This window comes from Gorilla gorilla, chromosome 12, assembly GCF_029281585.2.
Source record: "Gorilla gorilla gorilla isolate KB3781 chromosome 12, NHGRI_mGorGor1-v2.1_pri, whole genome shotgun sequence".
NCBI classification, from domain to species: Eukaryota; Metazoa; Chordata; class Mammalia; order Primates; family Hominidae; genus Gorilla; species Gorilla gorilla.
In genome coordinates, this window is record NC_073236.2 from 99,625,645 (window position 1) to 99,648,728 (window position 23,084).

The 23,084-nt window shown below is 39.7% G+C and overlaps 1 protein-coding gene across 22 annotated transcripts in view; it reads left to right on the forward strand.

Moving 5' to 3' along the window:
• SLC8A1 (solute carrier family 8 member A1) overlaps positions 1 to 23,084 on the forward strand; it is a 414,612-nt gene that overhangs the window by 363,973 nt on the left and 27,555 nt on the right. For all 22 annotated transcript variants that reach the window (XM_063695921.1, XM_063695923.1, XM_063695920.1 and 19 more), the window contains one exon: positions 8,632 to 8,907. In XM_063695921.1, the coding sequence (XP_063551991.1) occupies positions 8,632 to 8,907 (276 nt within the window). The remainder of the gene's footprint in view (positions 1 to 8,631; positions 8,908 to 23,084) is intronic.

Sequence of the window (23,084 nt, forward strand, 5' to 3'; positions counted from 1 at the left end):
ATCCCACTTCCCAATGAGGCTGAAATAAATCACGAATAGAGGATTTGCATAAAGATGCATTTTTTTAAATAAAATTCCAGGAAGAATAAAATTGAGCCAGCCATTCATTCTCTGAAAGAGCAATATAATATTTTGTGTATTATATCATATCCAGAGAGTTAATTTAAGGAGGAGAGATATTTCCCAATTACACTTTTCATAAAACAATGCTAAATGAGCTTACATTTTATCAGAATGAATTTTTGCTGTACAAACCACAGAGATTTTTCTCTATGGAAACCATGGGTCATGTAATTGTAGCGAGGTGACAGAGTTTTAGATCTCATAAGCAAGTCATTTAAATTGTGTGAGCCTCAGATTCTTCATCTCTAAAACAGAGAAAATAATGCCTACTGCAGCAGGCTCCTGGGAGGATGTAGACTAAGTGGGATGTACACTTTTACCTACATGCATAAAAGTAACACTCAGTAAGTGAACCTGCATTCATAGATGAATCACAGCAGCATCTTAAGAGGCTCTGGGCAGCGTTTATGCCCCTCTGCATGTGGAGCAGCCTTGGGTGTACATTTACCCTTTATATATATGTTAACATTCTCTAGGACATAACATTGATATGTTTGTTAAAAATTATAGGGTTATCACTGCCCAAACAGTTGCTTCACGACTCAGCTTCCCACACTACAGGAGGCTAATTTAGACACAGCTGGTGATATTTACAAAGTGTTATCAGAGTCCTCAGGCCAGTCTTAGAACCTGGTGTGCCCACATACTTCCCACTGTAACTAAACCATCTACACTAGCAGGAGGTATCTACACTTACTGAGTACCAATTCTACTTGACAAAGCCTTATTTCTTAGGTATTCAAGTCTACAGGGAATGTTTCCCTATTTCAGGAGCTTGGAATTCTGTCAGTCCTACAATTAGTTAAGGGTAAGAGAACACTCTGAATTTCAAGATTCTTACCCTAACTTGGAGTTATTTTATAAACAACCAAGCTTGGGGCAAAAACACACGTGACTAATTACATTAAACTGTAATTTAGGAACACCCAATTCATATAGCAGATTTTTTTTAGGAACAAGAGACACTAAAGCCATCAATTTTCAGCTTTAAACAGATTTGTTTTGGTAATAATCGAACTTGCATGGAGCTAGAACTCCTTAGTGAATCCGTTTTTCATTTTGACAGTGGCTACATTTGCTGAGAAATATTTCTGTCACGTTAAATATTTCTTGTGCTATGTTAACCACCCCAACAAAGACCATAATGGCTTAAGCTGGTAAGCATTCTGTTTTTTGTGGATGATTTCGTCTAGATGTTCATTCATTTCAGCCAGGTTTGAAAGTTATTAACAGAGAGTGAGTTGCCTTCTTGATGCCCTTTACAATACTGTCACACATCACCTGGCCCAAACCCCTTAAGAAGTAGCACTAGTCCCGTGGGACAGGATGGCCCACAGATTAGCTGTGGCTTGGAAGAAGCGGGTAGGGATGGCTAATGGGGCCTGTATAGTGTCTTCTCCATCCAAGAACAGTCCAGTCGTCCAAGTTACAAATATATAGCAAACTTGAACTCAAATTTTATGTACAATAGTATTAATATCCAATGTGAGGGATCTGGGTTGTGCATTCCTTATGAGACTCTAATGCCTGATGATCTTTCACTGCCTCCCATCCCCCAAAGATGGGACCATCCAGTTGCAAGAAAATAAGCTCAGGGTTCCCACTGATTACACATTATGGTGAGTACATAACAATAATAGAAATAAAGTGCAAAATACATGTAATGTGCTTGAATCATCCCAAAACCATCAAAATTGTCTTCCAGAAAACCAGTCACTGGTGCCAAAAAGTTTGGAGACCACTGGCCCAGGGGATGGGGCCTGGACAAATGAGTAGAACCTAACAGCCTGAGCTGACTGCCAGAGACTCTAAACCTGGATTGTGAGATTATGAGTTCCCCAATAGCTGAAACTCTCAGAAGTGGCACAAGTAACCATTCGGCAGAGAAATTTTTAAAGAAATTCACATTAAGCCGGGGTTGAATTTGGCACACTCCAAAGCCCTCCTAAAGCTTTAAGCTCAGGTATTTTCTAAGACCCACGTTTCAGCTGGTAGAAGAAAATGCCTACATTTTCTTCTGTGCACTGGCAACTCATAGATCTAGGAATTCGAACCTATTGTTTTCTGAGCTATCGTTGATAGGAAGTGTCTTTCAATATACTTAGAAGAAAAGTTGTTGACATCATCTACTTTGCATCAGAGAATATGTTAAGTACTTCCCACCAATTAAGGTATAGAGAAATGTTTATTGCACATCTCCAAAATACAAAAAAAGAGAGATCAACTCTTGTTTGGGAATAAATCTTTGGGTTACTGAATTTAGTGGCAGAGGCCATTAAGAGTGGGAAGAGATAAGGTGTCACTAGACATAAGGTAAAAGCATGTAAACGGGAAAAGAAAGAAAAGAAGTTTCAGATCATTTTATGAGCAAGACAGTAAAAACCGCTGGCCCTTATGGCATCACATACACATGCATACACACTTTCTCACACATACACAAACAGATATATACAGACGCAAACTAGGGAACAAAAATGTATCAATTGAATCACCATTCTGTTTTATTTTTCTTAGCTGATCGCTAAGGTCTTTCATCTTTTATTCTTTATTATTCTCTCAGAACCTTTAAAGAAAAGAGAAACAGAAATATGTAACAGGAGAGTAGAATTTGATTTGTAATTACTGTATGTCAGCTTGCAAAAAAGTCATAATTCTGGAGGAGAGAGCCTATTGAGTGCCTGGAAAGAATCGAAAGTCAGACACATCCACAGATGAACAGCAGCATCCATTTTCCAGACCGCTTTACATACAGACTTGTGATGATTCAGGCCACTTTCCCAAATTCAAGGGTGATGAGCTAGAGGCAAACCAGGATGTTTGATTCAGAACTGGATGGTTGACCTTTGGCAACGAGAAATGGAAATAAGAACTTGTCACATTCTAAAGGAGAGATTCCTTATGATTCAACCTTAAGAAGGGAGACTCTGCCACTTGCCACAACATGGATGGGCCTGGAAGACATTATGCTAAGTGAAAGAAGCCAGAGAAAGAAAAATATTGCATGGTCTCACTTATATGTGGACAATATATATGTTTGAAAAGAGCTCAAATACACCGAGATAGGAATGAAGCAGTGGTTACCATCTTACTATGGGCAGGGGTTGGGGCAGGCAATGAGAGACATAGGTCGAAGGATACAAAATAGCAGATAGGAAGGATGAACATGTTTAGAGATCGAATGGGCCACATGGGGACTAAAGCTAATGAAATTGTATTAGAAATGTTTGTTAAATAAGTAGACTTCAACTGCTTTTGTCACAGGAAAAAGTAACCAGATGAGATGATAGATGTTAATTTGCCTCCCTATAATAATTTTACTATCTAAATATATCCTATAACATGACATTGCTAATCTCAAATGTATATGATAAAATTTTAAACATGTTTAAATAGAAAAAATAGAGGTTCCAAAACAATCACACCATGATCCCCTGCTTTTACCTGATTGTTTTATTTCCCATGTTTTCTTGGTCCCCACGGGTCTGAGAAAGAGCTTATGGCTGGCTCTGCCAAAGAAATAAACAACCCAAAAATCATATCTCGAAAGTATTAGAATACAAATATTAATTATGGCACCTCAATATTTTCACATTCCTAAAAAAAAAAAAAGGTACCACTGTATCTATATAACACTAGGCATTAAAAAAATTCTGACTCAAACTTTGAATCGATATGTGATACCGAACTCCTCTACTTTCTTCCATAAAGCATTTTCTATAGTAAAATGTTCCCTGGACTGTTAAATCAAATCCCAACTCAGTCACTTAAATTCTGTGTGAGATTATTTTAGCAAGTCACTTAAATTCTCTGAACTTCAGGATCTTCATATGTTTAATGGGATTAATAATGCCCACTTTGCAGCGTTATTTTAAGGATGAAATAAGATCAGGTATGTGAAAGAATTTAGCTTAGTGCCTGTCACTTAAGAGACACCCCACCAGGTTCCCTTCCTGTTTCTTTCTTTTCTTAAAAGCAAGCAGCTTAGGGAAATGAATGATAATGGCTCATTCAAACAGAATATATACTCAGTGAAATCAGGATACTCACATTGTATTGATATACTGCCTTCCTTCAGACAAGTAACAATAATGGAATACGGCACATTTGTCTATAAAGATGCATACAGTTTTATAAAGGACTTGAGCATTTCTTCTTCCAATCCCCACAACAGCTCTGAGAGATGGGAGTTAGGAAACTCATTAGACAGGTGAGCAACTGAGGCTCGGGAAATTTAAGTGTCTTGCCCCAAAACAAGCTGTCAGAACTATAAAGTGGCTTAAGTCTTCTGACCCAAGTGTCCATTACCTTCCAGCAGTCTCTTTTTCTGGTTATCAGAGCTCTCCCTGAATTCAAGCCCTGAGCAGGTAGAGAGACATGTAAAGAAACACCTGTTTACTTTAAAAGATATGTTAACTACTTTAAAAGATATATGCAAAGCCCAGGGGGTTGTCTTTCACGGTCAGTCATGCTGATGATGCTCTTGCTCTCATGCTTCCGAGCAGGAACGGTCCAAGTACTGTTACATCAATAGCTGAACTGACACCCTGTGCACTATCTGCATTTTTAATGATTTGGTTACTTTTGTAGTTATATTTAAGAAGTCCAGTGTGTATCAGGGAAGCCATTTAAAAGGCAATAGGAAGGGTTAATCAAATACAGGTTATTTTCCATTAGCTGAAAAGAATGATTCTGAGATAAGAGGAATTTACTTGGGATTCTATAAAAGCAAACCCACCAACCTTTCTTTTCTAACACAGAGAAGGGACTTGAAAGAATTATGTAGCCTCCAGGAACCCTAGGCTGGTGAACACACAGAACCACAGAACAGGCATCCTACCATCATTTTTGCTGTCACATAAAAGATGCTCCTAGGATTTTTTAATGTTTCACTACTCTTCACAAAGAAAGAACAGACTTTTAAGTGTAGTCCAGATGGTGATGGATGAACATGATATTTCTTTGTCCTTTCCCAAGACAGGGTAATTGTGCATCATGCATGGCAGTCCGTGGTCATTTTTAATATTTAAGTGATGTCTGAGTTGCAGATTAAAATTTATAAAGAGCAGTGAGATCCCAGAGAAAAGGATGGGAGGCCACTTTCCTTTCAAATGTTATAAAAGCAGATGGGCCTCCCATTCCAGACTTACGCATTAAAACATTTAAGATTCTTTGTGATATTGGAAGCCTACAGAAAGAACACACGTTCTCTCTCTCTCTCTCACACACACACACACACACACGCTGACACACACATTTTGCATTAATTGATCATGAAGGTAATTTCAGAGGGCAAAATTAATTTTTGTTTTTAAAAACCTATAATGTAACCTTAGGACCTAGCATGTTGACTAAACAAATAATGATGGAGAAACACAGTAACAATCTTAAATGGAGGGAAATAATGATAACTACCATGATAATCATTACCTTGAAATATTCTCAGACACTTTACAAACATAATCTAATTATTCCTGTGTACATCTCTCACAGGAAAGTTGTTATTTCCATCTTGAAGACAAATATAATGTCTACTCTCAATTTATAAGTGGCATTTCTTCTGAGAAGCTTCATTATTTGTTTTCTTGTTCGTCTTCAAAATAAGAGATTTAGATGCCCCAAATTAAGTAATTTTGTAGAGAAAAGGCAGCATAGTTCATGTTTCTGTGAATGATTGATTAAAATGTTTTCCAAAGCATTTTATTCATATGCCCTGTGAAATTATAAAATGTTCACAAATATAGAAATCAAAAAGGATAGGATCCAAAATAAATATAACTAGAAAACCTAGTGCTTTTTCTCAACTTTTCTGAGTATGTGCACCCTTCCCAGCCCCGGTTGGAATGGGGAGTGGGTAAGAGGAGAGCCTGGGAATGGGAATCTATTAATGTGACTTTCTTCTTCTTTCCTCCTTCAAATAAACCCTGAGAATTGCATCTCTAACATGGAGTTCTACCTGGAGCTAAAGTGTAGGGTAAAAGAGAAGTGGGAAGAAAAGCAAAAGAAAGAAAAAAGAAGAAATGTATAAGGAAACAAAAAAGAGTAGGTAATAGAAACACTGAGTAGTTGTTCCTACATTTCCACGTCATGATGTAGAGAGGCTTCTGAAGGGCTGCTGTAGTTTGCTAGGGCTGCTGTAATAAATACCACAGACTGGGTGGTTTGAATAACAGAAATTTCTTTTCTGGCAGTTCTGGGAACTGAAAATCTGAGATCAAGGTGTTGGCAGATTCGATTTCTCCTGAGGCCAATCTCCTTGGCTTGTAAATGTCTGTCTTCTCACTGGATACTCACATGGGCTTTCCTCTGTGCACGCACATCCCTGGTATCTCTCTGTGCATCCCAATTTCCTATTATAAGGACACCAGTCATATTGGATTAGAACTCACCCTAATGGTTCTGTTTTCACTTAATTACATTTTTAAAGGCCCTATTTCCAAATAAGGTCACACTCTGAGGTGATGACAGAGCTTTAACACATGAATTTTGGGGAGACACAGTGCAGCCCATACCAGGTGTTTTTTTTTTTTTAAAGTATCTTCTGCTTCCAGGTAAAGTTGATATAATAAATGCTGCATGAACAGCAGAGCAAACGGTCAGCAATGCTTTTTCACTCACAAACATTCTGATGAGCTGACCTGACTCAAGCTCCTCACTGGGGAGTTCTCCAAAGGCAATTCCTCTCATCTGCAATGGCTTCTCCAAGCAGTTTATCCATAGCCTCAAAGATGAGGCTGCTTTCTTCACAGACCCCCGAAGTGTATTCATATAATTCCAACCATGTGCTCATGAAAGAGCAGGCCATTGCCTCTTCTCTTTTCCTGTAAAATGACAGAGGACAAATCCAGACATTCCTCTTTAGATGTTTTCTGAGAGGGGTTTTTCCCTCAAATCTCTTGTGCTTTCAGAGGGTTTTCTCAATCATCATCTGCACCCAATGGCTTGCCTACCACAGAGTGTCTCACGAAAACCATACATGTGTGCTCCATGCTGGCCATCTCAGGTCATGTGGTTCAGCTGGAAAATTGCAGCCCCACCTACTGCCGGCTGCACTAGTGGGACCAAGTAAAGTAGCACCCGGATGACAAGGTTGGAATGGGTCAACAAAGACTTCAAGGAGATGTTCTTCTTTCCAAAATGGCCACATAACACATGTATTTGCCACCACTTCAAGAAAAGTTGACATTCAATATCCTCATTTTAAAACATGTCAATGGGCATTATTTTCACATAAGTGAAATCTCCATTTTAGATTACTATTATTGATTTCCTGGTTCCTTTAAATAGCATGCTTTGTGCATTTCTTTGTGTACTGATAATATGACTTAATTGGCAAAATCGTGATATATATATTAGGTAATGGCATAGTTATATAAAGTTAATAGAAATTTCTGCATGCACTCCTTCATTTAATACATACTTAACCACCTTAGTTCACATGCTGGAGACGGTACCAAAAAGCAGGGACACAAAGATGCATGAATTCCTGCCCTGGAAGGGTTCTCAGTCAACTGGAGAAGAGAACATGAACATGTACAATTTAGAAAAGCAGTTCTCAAACTTGACCATGCATCAGTATTACATGGAGGGCTTGTTCAAGCCCAGCTTGCTGTCCACCCCCTCCCCAATTTCTGATTCAGTGGGACTGATCATTTGAATTTCTAATAAGTTCTCTGTGCCACCTGCTCAGGAAGGACATTCTGAGAACCACTGATCCAGAGTTACAAGTGTTGGGAAGCTCCTCTGAGAAGGAGTTCCCAGCATGGGTTTGTGGGGAGGTCAGAGAGTGCATCACAGAGGAAGCGAGTCTTAAAGGATGGGTGAGGAAGGATAAGGGTGAAGCGATTAGGATATGCCAAGCACATTTAGTTCTAAAGAACAAAAGTAGGAGAAAGTGTATCTGGTTTGGAAAAATGCAGATAAATTTCATTTTTTGGCATATAATTATTTGGCAAGTAATTCCAAGGCTTGAGTTTGAAATAGTTGCAGGAGATGACGCTGGAGAAATATGCAAGGCTCAGAGCCATGATTAACGGCCCTGTGTGAACATTATCCTGTAGGTGATTATATAACCCAGAGTTGGACTTCAAGTTGCAAGAAAAGAACCCTAGTAGAACTCCATCTATAGTTGTCTTTCTTCAAAAGAGGGTTCTTTCTCAGGCTGACACAGGGCTTGCCAACTTTTTGGAATAAATCATTTTCATTTCTCTGAAGTGACAAGTCTCACCAGATGTGAAAGTAGAAAGGGTGTGTTGATTGCATGGAGGCAGAACTGGGTAGGAGTTAAGTTTTTGCCATTGACCAATGAGCCACAGGTAAGAGGCATTTCAGTGTCTTGATAATTAATTCATTAGTTATGATTAACTCCTGGAAAACCCTAAACTTCACCCACCTCTCATGGCCTCCTGTCACAGAGTGGAGGGATGACCGGCCTAGATAGGAGAGATTGAGAGAGGGGAAGACCCGGCAACACAGGTTGTGATGAAATGTGTTTCCTTCCATTCTCTCTAGGGGAAGATGATGACGACGATGAATGTGGGGAAGAGAAGCTGCCCTCCTGTTTCGATTACGTGATGCACTTTCTGACTGTGTTCTGGAAGGTCCTCTTTGCCTTCGTCCCCCCTACTGAATACTGGAATGGCTGGGCGTGTTTCATTGTCTCCATCCTCATGATTGGCCTACTGACAGCTTTCATTGGAGACCTGGCTTCCCACTTTGGCTGCACCATTGGCCTGAAAGATTCTGTGACTGCAGTCGTGTTCGTCGCACTTGGAACATCAGTGCCAGGTAGAAATTACATTCATGTATAATTTCCGCAGTAGCAGAAGTTCATTTGCCTTCTTGACACTTTCTTTCCTACAATTTCAAGGGCTGTGATAACAAACCAAGACCTATGAAAGACGAGAGCCCAGAGGTATAAATAATGTTACTGCCGGAACATTGTCATGGCCCTTCTCAAGGTTCAAAAGCCGGTCAGTGTCATTGCAATGACAGGAAAGCATCCCAGATCCCCAGAGGGTCTCCATGGCCTGTAAGAGACCAGACTGGTTTGATGGATAGATTTTCAGATCAGCTTCCCATTGCAATGAGCACTTTTGAAAAGACAAAACAAAAATATAGAGTCAGCTTTAAGAACCAAATTTCTGTCTTTTATATACTTGGTACATTTTAATCTCTATGAAACTGTATTCATTTAGGTAACTAGGAAAATGTACTTACTGGAGACCTGATAAAATATTCTCTTGACCCAATTATTAATGAGACGAAAGAGAAAGTAGACATTGATCAAGACAGGAAAAAAGTAATCCTGACAAAAGTGGACAGGCCAAATGTCTATTTCATGAACATCCCTTCATGCATTCCTTACAAGCTGAATTTTTCGTCTGACCTGCAATTATACTTTATTATGTTTACTCATATTTCTGAGTAAGACATCATCTTCCCAAACAACATTGATAGCAATCATTTTCAAACTTTGGTGGGGATCAGAATTACCTGAGAGCTTGTTAAGAAATACAAATCCCTAAGAACCATCAACAACCTCTGGAAGATCTAGGAGTGACAGGACCCACGAATGTGGGTTGTAAAGCTCACAAGTGACTCTGGTACACACCAGAGCTTATTGTAACTGAAACTCTGGATCTGCTGTCCAGCACTAATTAGCATCTTGACAGATATATAGCCTTTACTTTGAGCAACAATACCCACGTTCTTAACCAAATACCAAGCCAAGGACAAGCATTACAGTAGACTTGGAAAAAGCAGGACTAGAAGCAAATACAGCTGTGCTAATGGTGCTATTCACTGTCCACTTTCCATATTTCCCACAGTCCTGAGATAGTCACTTTGTTTTCTACTAAAGTTTGCCATAGTTGTCAAGCCTGACTTTTGGTTTGAGTCTGAAAACAACTACAGTTTAAATCATGTATTTCTTTCTACTCAAATTCACCAGTTATTCTTCTTCAGGCAGCTATTTGTCGTCTAGTGACTGTGGCCAAGTTACTTAACCTCTCTGAGCCTCAGTTTCTTCATTTAAAAAATAGGGATAATCATACTTAACATGCAGAATTATGCTCAAGATTGGAAAAAAATACCTGCAAATTATGCATCTAGTAAAGCACCTGGGACATAGAAAAAATTTAATAAAATTGTATTTCTGGTGATTTTTATATTGAATAATTTAGGATGATCTGAACAGTATAAATCTGGACACTTCATTCATTAACCATGGATGAAGTATCCAGATTTATACTGGTCAGCCATAAGGCATGGTGTTGTGCAACTGACTGCCTGCCTGGGGGTTCTGATTAAAGACTCCATGTGCTTCTGGTAACCAATTAAGGGAGTGGAGGAGCTAGGAGACCTAGAGGGTTCTCTTGCTTTCACCTTAGCAAGCAGGGCTGTTTGAAGTCGTTCAGTTGACCATTGATCCTTAGAGAAGAGCAGACTCCCTCTCAATCCCAACTACGTTCCAGCAGTTCCATATTGGTCCTTTTCTTTGCATCTTTTTCCAGAGTTACCAGAAATTTACCAAGCAGAAGGAAAAACTTAAAACATTCTTAAGGTGTTTTGATTAGAGACTATATATAAAACCAAAGGAATCAACATTGTGGTTGTCGGTTGCTTCTATCTGAGGTAATTATAGGAAAATATGTTGGAGTCCACTTTTCCTATGGTTTAAGTCACTGAATCACATTGTGTCCAAGTTAGCACACACTGTTGGTCATGGGTTTAGTCTCTGAGGAGAATATGTGCAAATAATGATCATAAAGGCAAAAATTAGGTCTCTTATAACAATTGTCCAAAATCAGCAGTTTATCCAACCAAATACATCTCTTGTTTTCAAAAGGATTTAAAAAATGCTTTTCCTATCTGAAATCCTTGTTCCTGAAAGTGTTTTTACTCCCCAGTACCTCTTATCCAATATACCCTCAAGCTGGCTTTTTCTAAATGTCAGTCTTCCAGACGGCCTCTGTGCGTCCCTTGTTTTAAGAAACTCTTGAAAATTGTGGCAGCCTTATAATTAAAATTTTTCCCTATAACATGAATTATGGATTACAGCAAACCTTCATGTTTAGAGGAGTCACTTGTTCTGCCACTTAAAACTAACTCAGAACCCAGGTGGAGACATCAAGAGGTAAGAAAATCTGTTTGGGGAAAATACAACAGAATCATTTGTTGTTGAAACAGTTTCCCTACACTGCCATAAATGCTTTCCATCGGGACACAGACTTCTTTGCACTGTTATTGAGAGAATTCCATACTTTGCTGCAATATTAACTGAGCAGCAAGCTCCCCAAACAATATATTCAGAGGTAATCTCAGATAATCATATCTATATAAAGACATTTTTTCCAAAAACTGTGAAAATTGAACAGGCTGTTGGATGAACATCACATTTCTGACTTTATTTTTTGACCCTGCTGATTCAGAGCAATGTTTTATTATATATCCTGACTCCTAAGAAAAATGATGCTATTGTTTCTAGGTGACAAAGCCCAGTTGCTACAGGCAGACGAATAAAGAAAAATAATTCCCTTCATTTATAGCCTACTATTTAGTCAGCAGCAGTCCTGGGGCCCAGCGTTTTCTCTAGGCCCATGTTTTGGCACTTTTCCTGAAACAGAAGGGCCCCTTCCTAGTGTCTGATATTCTGCTGCTTCTTTCTAGGTTAGACTTTTGGATTCTTAGATTCTAAAGGCCAGACGGACATTGAAAACTTTCCCGTTAGTCCTCCTGCCTCAAGGAAGGAATTAATATCTATATATCTCATCAAAAGTGTTTTTACCATACTATTCAAAATGTATGGGGAAGAGCTTATACATTTTCAAGTGAGACAAAGCTTCTTCCTTGCACCAGCTGGTAGCAAATGCTCATACTCTACTGGCAGAGAAGGATTCATAAAGGTCTTCACTTACCCTCAATGTTAGGTGTTTTGGCAAGAGCTTGAAGACCCGTGCCTGTGAATAGAGAAAGGGCCTCCTCTTCCCGAATCACCATTTTTCAGACTTATCTCTCTGGAGAAAGAGGCTTCCCAAGTAGCCTCTTCCCACCTTTAAATGTTGGAGTAAGCCCAAGACTGGTCTCCATCCTTCTTCTCATCTTGGTCCATGCTTACTTCCTGGACATCAGTCTCCATGGTGTAAATGACATCTATATGCCAATGACTGCTAAATGTATATCCCCAGCCTCAATTTTCCTCTAAGTGCTAGATTCATGTACTAGCTGTCTTCCCTATATTGATGCCAGACATGTAATTTGCAGCTCAGAATTACTATATCTAAAACAGAACTGTTGATTTCTACTGCCCAATGGCCTTATCCTTTAACCAAACCTACTCTTTCCACATCTTGCCTTTCTCAGGAGAACAAGTCATAATCCGTCCAGGTATCCTTGATTCCTTTTTCTCCTCCCCATGGTCAAAGGTCCTACAGATCTTTATTTTTTAATTGTATTTATGTTTTTTTAAGATGGAGACTCGCTCTGTCGCCCAGGCTGGAGTGCAGTGGCACGATCTTGGCTCACTGCAACCTCCGCCTCTCGGGTTCAAGCAAGTCTCCTGCCTCAGCCTCCCGAGTAGCTGGGACTACAGGCACATGCCACCATGCCTAGCTAATTTTTGTATTTTTAGTAGAGAGAGGATTTCACCGTATTGGTCAGGCTGGTCTAAAGCTCTTGACCTTAGGTGATCCCCCTGCCACCCCTCCCCTGCCGCCCCCAAAGTGCTGGAATTGTAGGAGTGAGCCACCGCACCTGGCTGACCTTTCCTATAAAGTGTGTCTTGTTTGAGCCCATCTAGCTATCTCTCCACCACCACCATCCTAGTCTACACAGCTGTCCTCTCTCACCCATGTCTCTGCAGTAGCCTCCTATCTGTCTCCCTGCTTCTGCTAGAGATCATTTTAAGCGGTAAATCAGGCCAGACTACAGCTTACAGTCTTCCAGTGGCTTCTTATTTAACTTAGGATAAACTCTGAAAAGCATCACTCTGTCTTACCAAGACCAACGTGATTTGGCCCCTGCCTATCTTTCCAGTCTGTTCTCTTCCTTGCCTGCTGTTCTTTGGGCCCATGGGCCTTTTTTTCTATCCACACACCAAGCTCATTCCTTTCTTTGGATTGCACTAGCTGTCTCATATCCCCTTCATTTACACAAGACTGGCTGTTTGTCTTCAATTACATCTCATCTTAAATGATATCTTTAAAGAGTCCTTTCATAATCACCAACTGTGAAGTAGTCAACCAGTTCTTATGTATTATTTCACTCTATTTTCTATATTTATTACATTCTGGATTTTTTTAGTTTACTTACTTTTGAATGTTATTATTTTCTAACTCTGTCCACTAAAATGTAAGCTTCATTGGAAGAGAAACCTTGTTCTTTTCTCTAGTGCCTAGAATGGTGCCTAGCTAACACAGAAGTAATGCAATTGTGTATCTGTGTGTTTGTCTTTGGGTTGTATATGTAAATACATGTACAAATCAGTCATTTACACGTTAGTACAAGTTGGTTCAATCAGATTGCTTTCTTCCTAATAACTTCTAGCGACAGTTAAGAATTGAAATTATTGAGGGAGGTAAGTAGATGATTTTTAGTGTTGCTTATTCTTGAATAGGACATATCTGAGACGGTTATTGCAGTAAGAAGGGACAAAAGTTAACTTAAAAGCACTGAGGACCTCAGAACAAACATTTTTCCTCTTTCATAATTTTGGCTATGGTGGGAACCGTGATGAGGAGCAAGGTATTTTTTTGGTATTTTCTTCATTCTTTTCTCTTCTATGATCCCTTCTCACAATACCCAGACCTCAGGCCAGTACTTTTAAAACTTTAGGTAGACCAGGTGCGGTAGCTCACACCTGTAATCCCAGCACTTTGGGAGGCTGAGGCAGGCAGATCACTTGAGGTCAGGAGTTCAAGACCAACCTGGCCAACATGGTGAAACCCTGTCTCTACTAAAAATACAAAAATTAGCTGGGCGTGGTGGTGGGCACCTGTAATCCCAGCTGTTCGGGAGGCTGAGACAGGAGAATGGCTTGAACCCGGGAGGCGGAGGTTGCAGTGAGCCGAGATTGCACCACTGCACTCCAGCCTGGGCAACAGAGCAAGATTCCATCTCAAAAAAAAAAAAAAAACACAAAACAAACAAACAAACAAACAAAAAACTTTAGTTATACTCTGGAGTGCTGAATTTTGCAGTAGCCTAACACAAGTGTATAACTATGTTATGTATCACATTATTTCTATGGAAAAACAGGTTCAAAATAAAGGGAAAAAATTAAGAAGGAGCATTTGGAGCCCAGCCTTTTTTTGGACTAAGGGCCACCTAGTCATTGGACATTCTTTTAGCTTACAGTTATTTACTTGGATAAGCCTTGGGTATATTGGGCCAGGACATTCCAGCTTATATCCCAGATTCAAAATACGGACTTTCCTTTCATCTCTTGTTCCTGTTGGACTCAAATAAATAGAAGTAAGCATCCTCCTTTAACTGCAGGGAGAACTCTGAGATACTGATGAGGGGGGCGGATTTCTGCCCCATTAAGTCTTGCCTTCATCTTTCTCTGCGCGTCTTGGTGGGGGTTGTGCCTGATGCTTGCTGACTTCTCCCACTAGTTCCTGTTACCAGCTGGTTGCTATCGGGCCAGAAAAGCTTAAAAATTGGGTATGATAGGCTGTCCTTTAGTTTCTGGCATTGTATGATTTTCTGTGTCCTTCCTATGTTTCGAATATTCTTTTATCCCTTGGATTCTGTCAAATATGAATTATTGCCCTCTAAGGGTTTTAAGGCTGAAGGAGAAGGAAATAGACGGTTTTGGTTTCCACCCCCCGCCCCCAATTTTGTATATAGAACCTTTTTAATAAAATAAAACCTTATGTTGGGGAAAATTTATGTCATTTTTAAATTACAACACTTTTAGACTTCTGAATTCCATAGAAAGAACTTGATATATAAAACTGGTTACCCTGGTTGTTCACCATGTTCTCTTAGCGTGGTGTTAACGACTGTGCACCAAGAGGGTAGAGGGACAAGAGCTTTAGAGCTGAATTCGGGAACCTGGACTTCTAACCCTTACTTACTGCATGGCTTTAACCAATTTCTTGACTCTCTGGGCCTGTAAAATCAGCCTAATGATACATGGCAATTCAAACAAACTTTTCAAGAAGATTAAGTAACAGCATGGATCTCAGAGAATGTATCAACTAAAAATTGGTATAAAATACAGGAAACTATTATCATTATTTACACTGAGATCAACTCTAAAAAAAAATGTCAAAAGGAATAGAAAACACCAGAAAATGAGAATAAATGGGAAAAGTTTTGAGCAGAGAAGGAACATTTTTAAAATTTACCACAAAGCTCCACTATATCTAGGCATAAGCACTGTATATACTTTATTTATTTTCTTACTTAGGTTATGTCATTAAGTGATGTGAACTGATTTTGCCTCTTTCAACCTTTATTTTTTTTGATGCTTAGATCCTTCCCCTGAAAATGATATTTTTTTCTGTTTGTTCAGCACTGTGCTACAAAACATTATATTATTTTTAGTAATTGAGAAAAACAATTAGCTATTGATAGCTTATGTTTTTCAGTTTTTAATTTTCTGGCTTCTAATAACTCTCAAAACTAAGATATTCTATAGAATACTTAAACAGCAAGTACTTTACAATTTACTGGGTCCTGTTGCTTTACTTCTCAGTGGACCATCAAGTAACTTGTATGGTTGTGCAGGTTGTATGCTGCATACTCCAAGAGGCCCCATAATCTGAGTGACCCTCCTGGAGCTGTATCGGGTACCATATGCCTGGATGTAACTCCAGTGGCCCTGCCTAAAATCACTTAATAGCTTATAGGAGAGTGAATACAAGTATCCTCATGTTACATGAAGAAACTAAAACTTATAGAGAATAAATGACTTGTCGATATTTAGCCAAAGTTCGTATGGATGGTAAACTGTGGAATCCATGTTATCTCTCGTTTTTATAATCTGGTACTTAGCTACTCTATCGTGCCATCTTGGACTTATTTTTAAAGTATTGCATATGCTCTTTTCCATATGCCTTACAAACGTTTTAAGAAATTTTTAAATTTCTCTCTTTACCTCAATTTTATTGTTTTTTACTTTTAAGGCATGCAACAGTAAGATTACATTTAAACTCTTCAAGGTCAGGAACTATTATTCTATTTGGCATGAAAAACACCTAATGGAGTCCATGCTTTCAAAAAAATTCAGAAATGAATCAAGATCCAGTTCTATACCTGTAAACTATTAGCATTTCCTGTATGTAAAAATTTAATCACTAAGACAACTGAAAGATGTTCAGTTCTGACCCGGCTAGCAAAAAAAAAAAAAAAAAATAGAATACCAAGATAATCCTCATCAGCACATCCATGTGCCACTAATGAATCTGAACACAAAGACAGATTTGGTCTTCCCGAGCTAGACCAAACACAGCTGTGATACACAGCTACCCAGGTGCCGGTCAGTGGGGCCCAGGAAGGGCATGTTGAGGACACCCTCCTAGCAGTCATGTTCTGCCCAGGCTTACTGGCAGCTTTGGAAATTACGTTCCAGTGTTCTAGATCTCTGAGCAGAAGTAGGAGTGGGAACCATAGAGGTTAATATTCCAAGGTCTCACCAGTAAACACACTCAGTCTACTCTTAACAGCAGAGAGGTGGTCAGGAGCGAACACAAAAATGCCCACTCATCACAAACATGTTCCCCTTGGGAAACTGTACCCAGTCATTCTGAATTCTGAGCTCCCTTGAAGGACAGCAGGGAATCAGATTAATTCCATCATTTCTTCTCATCCCATCCTACTTCAAATAGATGTGTTGTTCTCAGTGCAAAGCTCACAGATAGATTGACAGTTAACAGGCTCTGTCTCAGAGAAGTTATGCAAAGTCTTAGCACAATGACTATGTGCTGAGGGGTTATAAAAGAACATGAGCTTTAGAGAGGCAGGTAGACCTGTGTTCAAACCCAACCCTCCCTCCTCTACTTACTAGATGTATGACATCCCCAGAGGCAAATTGCTTAACTCCTCTAAGCCAGAATAATAGGAACATGAAAATCCATCTCACAGAGTTGTAGTGAGGATTACATGAGAGTGAATTTACAAAGTACCCAACACACAGCCTTGCATATAGTAGACCCTTAAAAATGTTGGATCTCCTTTACTTTCTATTTCAATGCACTGATAAACAAGTTAGGCCTCCTGGGTTATTTACCTTAGCTACATTGCAGCAATTGAAAACTGAAAAACTAAGTAAATTTTCAGCCTATCTTCATTTTTCCCTATGTTAGGAATTCTAGTGAGGTGGACATGTCCAAATGTGCTTCTGTTTCCTGCAATTTCACTGACCATGAGCTTTCTCCTCTCAACATTGACATTTCAAGTCAGACAGCCAGTGTCAAGAGGTGCCATTGTGACAGTGTGCATACATATTTAATTGGATGGCTACATTTCACATCAGCTTAAATGGAAATGAAAACAGAGTTACTTTACCCTAAGCCAGTATTTCCCAGTGGCTATGGTGTCAGTTTCCCCAAGAGGCTACTAAAGGGCAAGTATATTTTGTTTTCACATACTCTAATAAGCAACACATTTCTTTACTACCAAAAAAGTTCAGTACTGCTGAATGGACCCTCAGATCTGCAGTCAGGCCAAGAGGCAAAGCTAACCAGGGACACTGCCAGACGGGCAGCACGGGACAGCCCTAATAACTCAAACGGCTTTCCACAGGACCTTATCTTAACCTCACTCTAGCAAGCAGCAGTCTGGAGTTTAAATGCTTTGTACTTTCCAGCACACTTTCCCATGAATAGATGATGTCATTAGAGTTAAAGGAAGCCTGCAAAGGCAAACATTTTTGAGGAGAGAATGAAACAAAAGAAGGCTAGAAACCAGAATTTACAAGATTTTCTCTATAAATGGCACCATAACTGCCTGTTATCGTATACTAAGAAACAGTGGGGAATAGGCCGCATGCAGCCGACCCAAAGATTCTGTAAAAACCTGGGAAAGATCCAGTTCAAAGCTCTTTGCATCTTTTATTCCTTCTCCCCAAAGGAAGAGTTTTTTTATTAAATACTTTTAAGGGTTTTTTGTTGGTAGTCATACTCCTTATTTCTCTCAAAGGGCAGTACTGCATGGGCACCTGGCATTGAGTACAAAGCTGGAGGGGAATCAGGATGATAACAATGATGTCATTTACCAGGAGGTGGTCCAGGGAGCAGGGATGCTCAGCATGTGTCCTGCCCAATCTGAAGTCCTGCAGAGCCTTTGGATTAGTGCCCCAACCCCATACCAGCCAACTTTACTCAGTCCCATAAAAGTCACAGTGTAAGAGAAGAGAGCTAAAAATATTTTATTCTATTCTATCTAGGCCTTCTTACATACTCTAGGTTGGCCAGAGCAAGGGCACTTGGTAGAAACATCATGCTGTACAGGTGTGCGTTCATGTGTTTTGTGTTTGGAGGGTTGGTGTTATGCATGTGTTATGTGAATGAGTGTAAATTTCCCTTTCTTTTCAGGCTCAGGGTGTATTGCGAAGAGAATGAGCATCGAGTGTAGCAAAAGCATTCACAAGAGTGTCAGTCTCTAAGGAATGATTTGTAAATAATGTTGAGTTGATGACTTTTATTTCTCCCTTTTTACATTTGAAATGAAGGTGGCCAGGTGTGCTGGCTCACGTCTGTAATCCCCGCACTTTGGGAGGCCAAGGCAGGAGGATCGCTTGAGTCCAGGAGTTCGAGATGAGCCTGGGCAACATAGAGAGACCCTGTGTCTACAAAAAAAAAGTTTTAAATTAGCTGGGCATGGTGGTATGCGCCTGTTGTCCCAGCTACTCAGGAGGCTGAGATGGGAGGATCACTTGAGCCCAGGAGGCCAAGGCTGCAGCGAGCCATGATCATGCCATCACACTCAGCCTCAGTGACAGAGTGTGACACTGTCTCAAAAAAAAAAAAAAATGAAACATCTCAAGGACCACTGTTTTCTGGTGGGTTGTTTTTATTTTAATGCTGTCTCAGTCTGCATCTTTTAACAGCTTTATGGTGGTATCACTTACATACCATAAAATGCATCCATTTGTAGTACATACAATTTCATGACTTTTAGTAAATTCACTGAGTCTTCCTACCATTACCCTAATCCAGTTTTAGAACATTTCATCACCCCAGTAAGATGCCTCACAGCCATTTACAGATAATCCTCATCTCCACCCTCTGCCCCAGGGAACCACTGATGTACTTTCTGACTCAATAGGTTTGTCTTTTCTCTATTTTTCACAAGGACTAATTCTAATATAAAAATGTCATGGATTCTCTACATGATAGTGTCAGAATTTACCATGGATTCTGTAAGATTTTGAAATTATTTTATTTTATTCATCACAGAATCTCTATGTATTTGTAAATTACATGAGATATTTTTTGTTCTTCATTGTTTTGTGTATATATGGATTTGTCCACCTTTTTAAAACAATTCCACTACCCTGCCCCCAACAGTAATCTTGGTTCATACATTGCAAATTGCTGGGGGTGGGGATCACACAATGGCGCTTAGAATTAGCACTGAGACTCTTAGGGCAGTACCTGATGTTTAATGATACATAAATGCCAAATGTCGGTGACCTGTTCAGTCAGTTGATCACAACACAGTGCTAAGGAGGCAACTCTCACAAATGCAGCTTCTCACTCTCATTCATGGCCCCAGCACGTCATACTGTAGGTGCTGACTGTTGGCTCCTAAATCAATTCAAATCCATTACAACCATTAGGAAGAGAGTACAGAGACCAAGGCCTATTGGTAAGAGGCTGTGTGCATGATCTCCCTGCACAAAGAATGACACATTGTTGCTAAATGCAAGAGAAGAAAATAGGGGCTATAAGAAAGCAAAACTTCATTGCCATGTCTGGTCCCTGCATGAGAAACAAATGAATTTTAAGCCCACTGGTATTTTTAGAAAAGAGAACAAATAAAATGCTAACTCAGTTTAAAAGGCAAAGCTTACGTGTGGCCATAAAAAATTTTAATATCTGTTTGGGGTAGTGCATATTATAGATATGAAATCATGGTGCTTGGCATTTATGCACAGCGCCAGCTGGAATCCCATCACTGCTCCTCGGCACACAGACCTCACATCCTGCCTTTTCTCAGGAATGAAACATAAGCTGTGTATTACTTGTTTATACTCTGATTCATTCCAGAAAAGGATTTCAATCCATCAGATGCTTTGCATTGTTCACCCATCTTTTCTAGCACATGATCTAAAAACACTAACTCCGTTAGTGCCCGTATTTTATAACCTTTGTTCAGCTCAGCATCTATAAATCCTGTATTTTGTACTCAAGGAGAAAACAGCTTATTTTGGTTGTATTAGTTACAATCAAGAAATTATGTGTTGTATTTGTTTTCTCTCCCTCGATTGCTCCCCACCCCATCCTGCCTCTCTGGAGCCCAGGGGACTTTTTGGCATAGTCCTCCATAAATTATAAGCTATTATTAGGTCATCATTGTAAAAAATCCTGGGTCAAGATAACAAGAAAGGCTTGCTGTAGCTCCAGACTAAAATGATCCCCACTGGGGTCCACAGATGGGCCCACCAGAGGATTAATCATAGCCTGTGATTCCTGAGTTATAGTCGCAAAAAAACAGGTAACCACAACTATGCCAAGTGATCATGAAAATGTCCTTATGTGAAGGATTCTGTGTATGATGAGCCTTCAGATGGTTGAAATATGGCAAATCAGAACCCCAAAACTAACCCACTTGTCACATTAGAAGACTGCAGTTCTGGTTGCTCAAGGGGAATCAGCACTTGGTTTGAGGCTGCGTTGGAAGTGGTTGGATGTGCTTCCTGCCCTTTAGTCTGTGCTTTGGGGAGAAATGGGGCAAACCACATAGAAGAACCTGACAATAACTTTCTGCTATGTCAAGTGTTCTTATCCTGAGAGTAAAGATTAAGCTCTCTCATCTATAGCTTCTATAACTGAACTGAGTCTACAGTGGAATACTAATGACAAGAAATATTCACAATGAAACACTGTATTTTGACAATGCCAATAGCTAACTAGGAAGCCCAAACTGAGTCTCTGAAGCAATGTGGCATTCTTGATCATCAAATTTTCACGTGGTTTTTCCTCCACACTATTCATAAAGTCATTAAAAAAGAGATAAATACCATTTAAAAAAATTAAAACAAAGGAAGCAATATGACCCAGTGGCAAAGCATAGGCTTTCAAGCCATTCTGCATTTCTTTTCATTCATTCTCAGATACTTAAGGAGCCCCCACTATGTACTGGCCAGTGTTGGGCATGGCGGAGGTGGGGGATAAACAAGACAGATGATATGTCTACTCCCGTGGAGTAAGACTGGTACCTATAAACAGATGATAAACTTTCAGGTAGCACAGAAGATGAACATTGCTGAGAAGAAAATTAAACGAGATCATGGAGCCATAGAATGGAGAGTGTTTATGTGGGGGAGGGGGTATTTTAATAGGAAACTTTGACTTTGTACACTACTAATCTCTAACAAATCACACTTCAAACCTCTAATCCATGTCCCCCTCCCAACCCCCACCCCTAGATTTACTCAGGCAGGTCTAGTCTCAGAAACTGAAAAGTTATTTTCTTTCCACTTCAAATAATGGCTTTGAATTATTTTTCCTTCTCACTCCAGCACCTGATACTCTCATATGAGCCCCCCTACCACCTCTGTTCTCAGCAGATGGTACCCCACTGCCCTGGATTCTTCTCCCACAGACCCTCCATTCTAAATATTCTGGATTAGTTATGACTTTGGAATATCCAACAAATGATCACAGTAAGATCCCAGTGGTTAATGATGGTTTCAGGAAGGCAGACCCCTTGCATTTAACACACACACATAAAAAATGCTTTTATAGTAACTACGTTTATATAGCTTCATCATTTTAAAAGTATGTTTTTATAATTCATCTCTTTGATACCCACAGCAGCCCTGAGAGTTAGTCAGCGTAGATGTGTTATCATGTTCAGAGCATGGAGTTGTTATCTGGCAAACTGATGAAGGATCCTGGAAATGGACTGGCAGCATGAGGACCTGAACACCAGAAATTACAGGATGTGGGTTCTAATCCCACCTCGTGCCCTCACATTCATCTGACCCCTAAGGAGCTTCCATTTCCTCAACCTGACAAAATGAAACTAAGGGTAACTGCTCCCACCCATCTTCCTCCTCAGAATTGTCAGGCACAGCAGATAGTATAACATTCATGGACGTGCTCTGAAAATTACAAGAATCTATAAAAATAAGAGATATTTAACAAAAGCTGTTTGTTAAGTATCCACAAGAAACTGTCCTACGTCCCTGGGAGAGAGAAAAAGGAGAACATTTTGAGAGATCAGGCTCATGGCATATTCTTAGCAGCTTAGGTAGAGCTCTATGCCTTTTTTTCTTTTCTTTTCTTTTCTTTTTCTCATTATAAGTTACGTATCTAATAAGAGCCCAAGTACAAATGATGAAAGATGGGCATTACAACCCCTTCCCAAACATCTCAAGGACATGAATCTCTTAACAAGCTTGTAAAAAGTATTTGTCAGGTTAAGTGAATATGCAAAGCAATTTTGTGGGTTGAAGTCACTAAAACATACTGTTAGTAAATAAAATAGAAGGTATTTGTAGCACAAAATATAAAATTAAGAGAGAAGATTTTGGTGCTGCTCTGCAGTTCTTCAATGCTTAACACGAGTAGGTGGGGGAAAATGAAGACACAAACACATCTTCCCTTCACAGCTGGTGCTGGGCAAACTTTCATAGTGGGTGAAGTTGCTTTTTAGGATTCTTGTTCCATATTGTGGACTGTCCTAGGCACCCTCCTGACACTGGATCCCAGGCCAGATCCTGATGTCAAGGCTATCTCCTCTTCTTCTATTCCACTCCTTCCTCCTCCCCACTACACCCTTCGAGA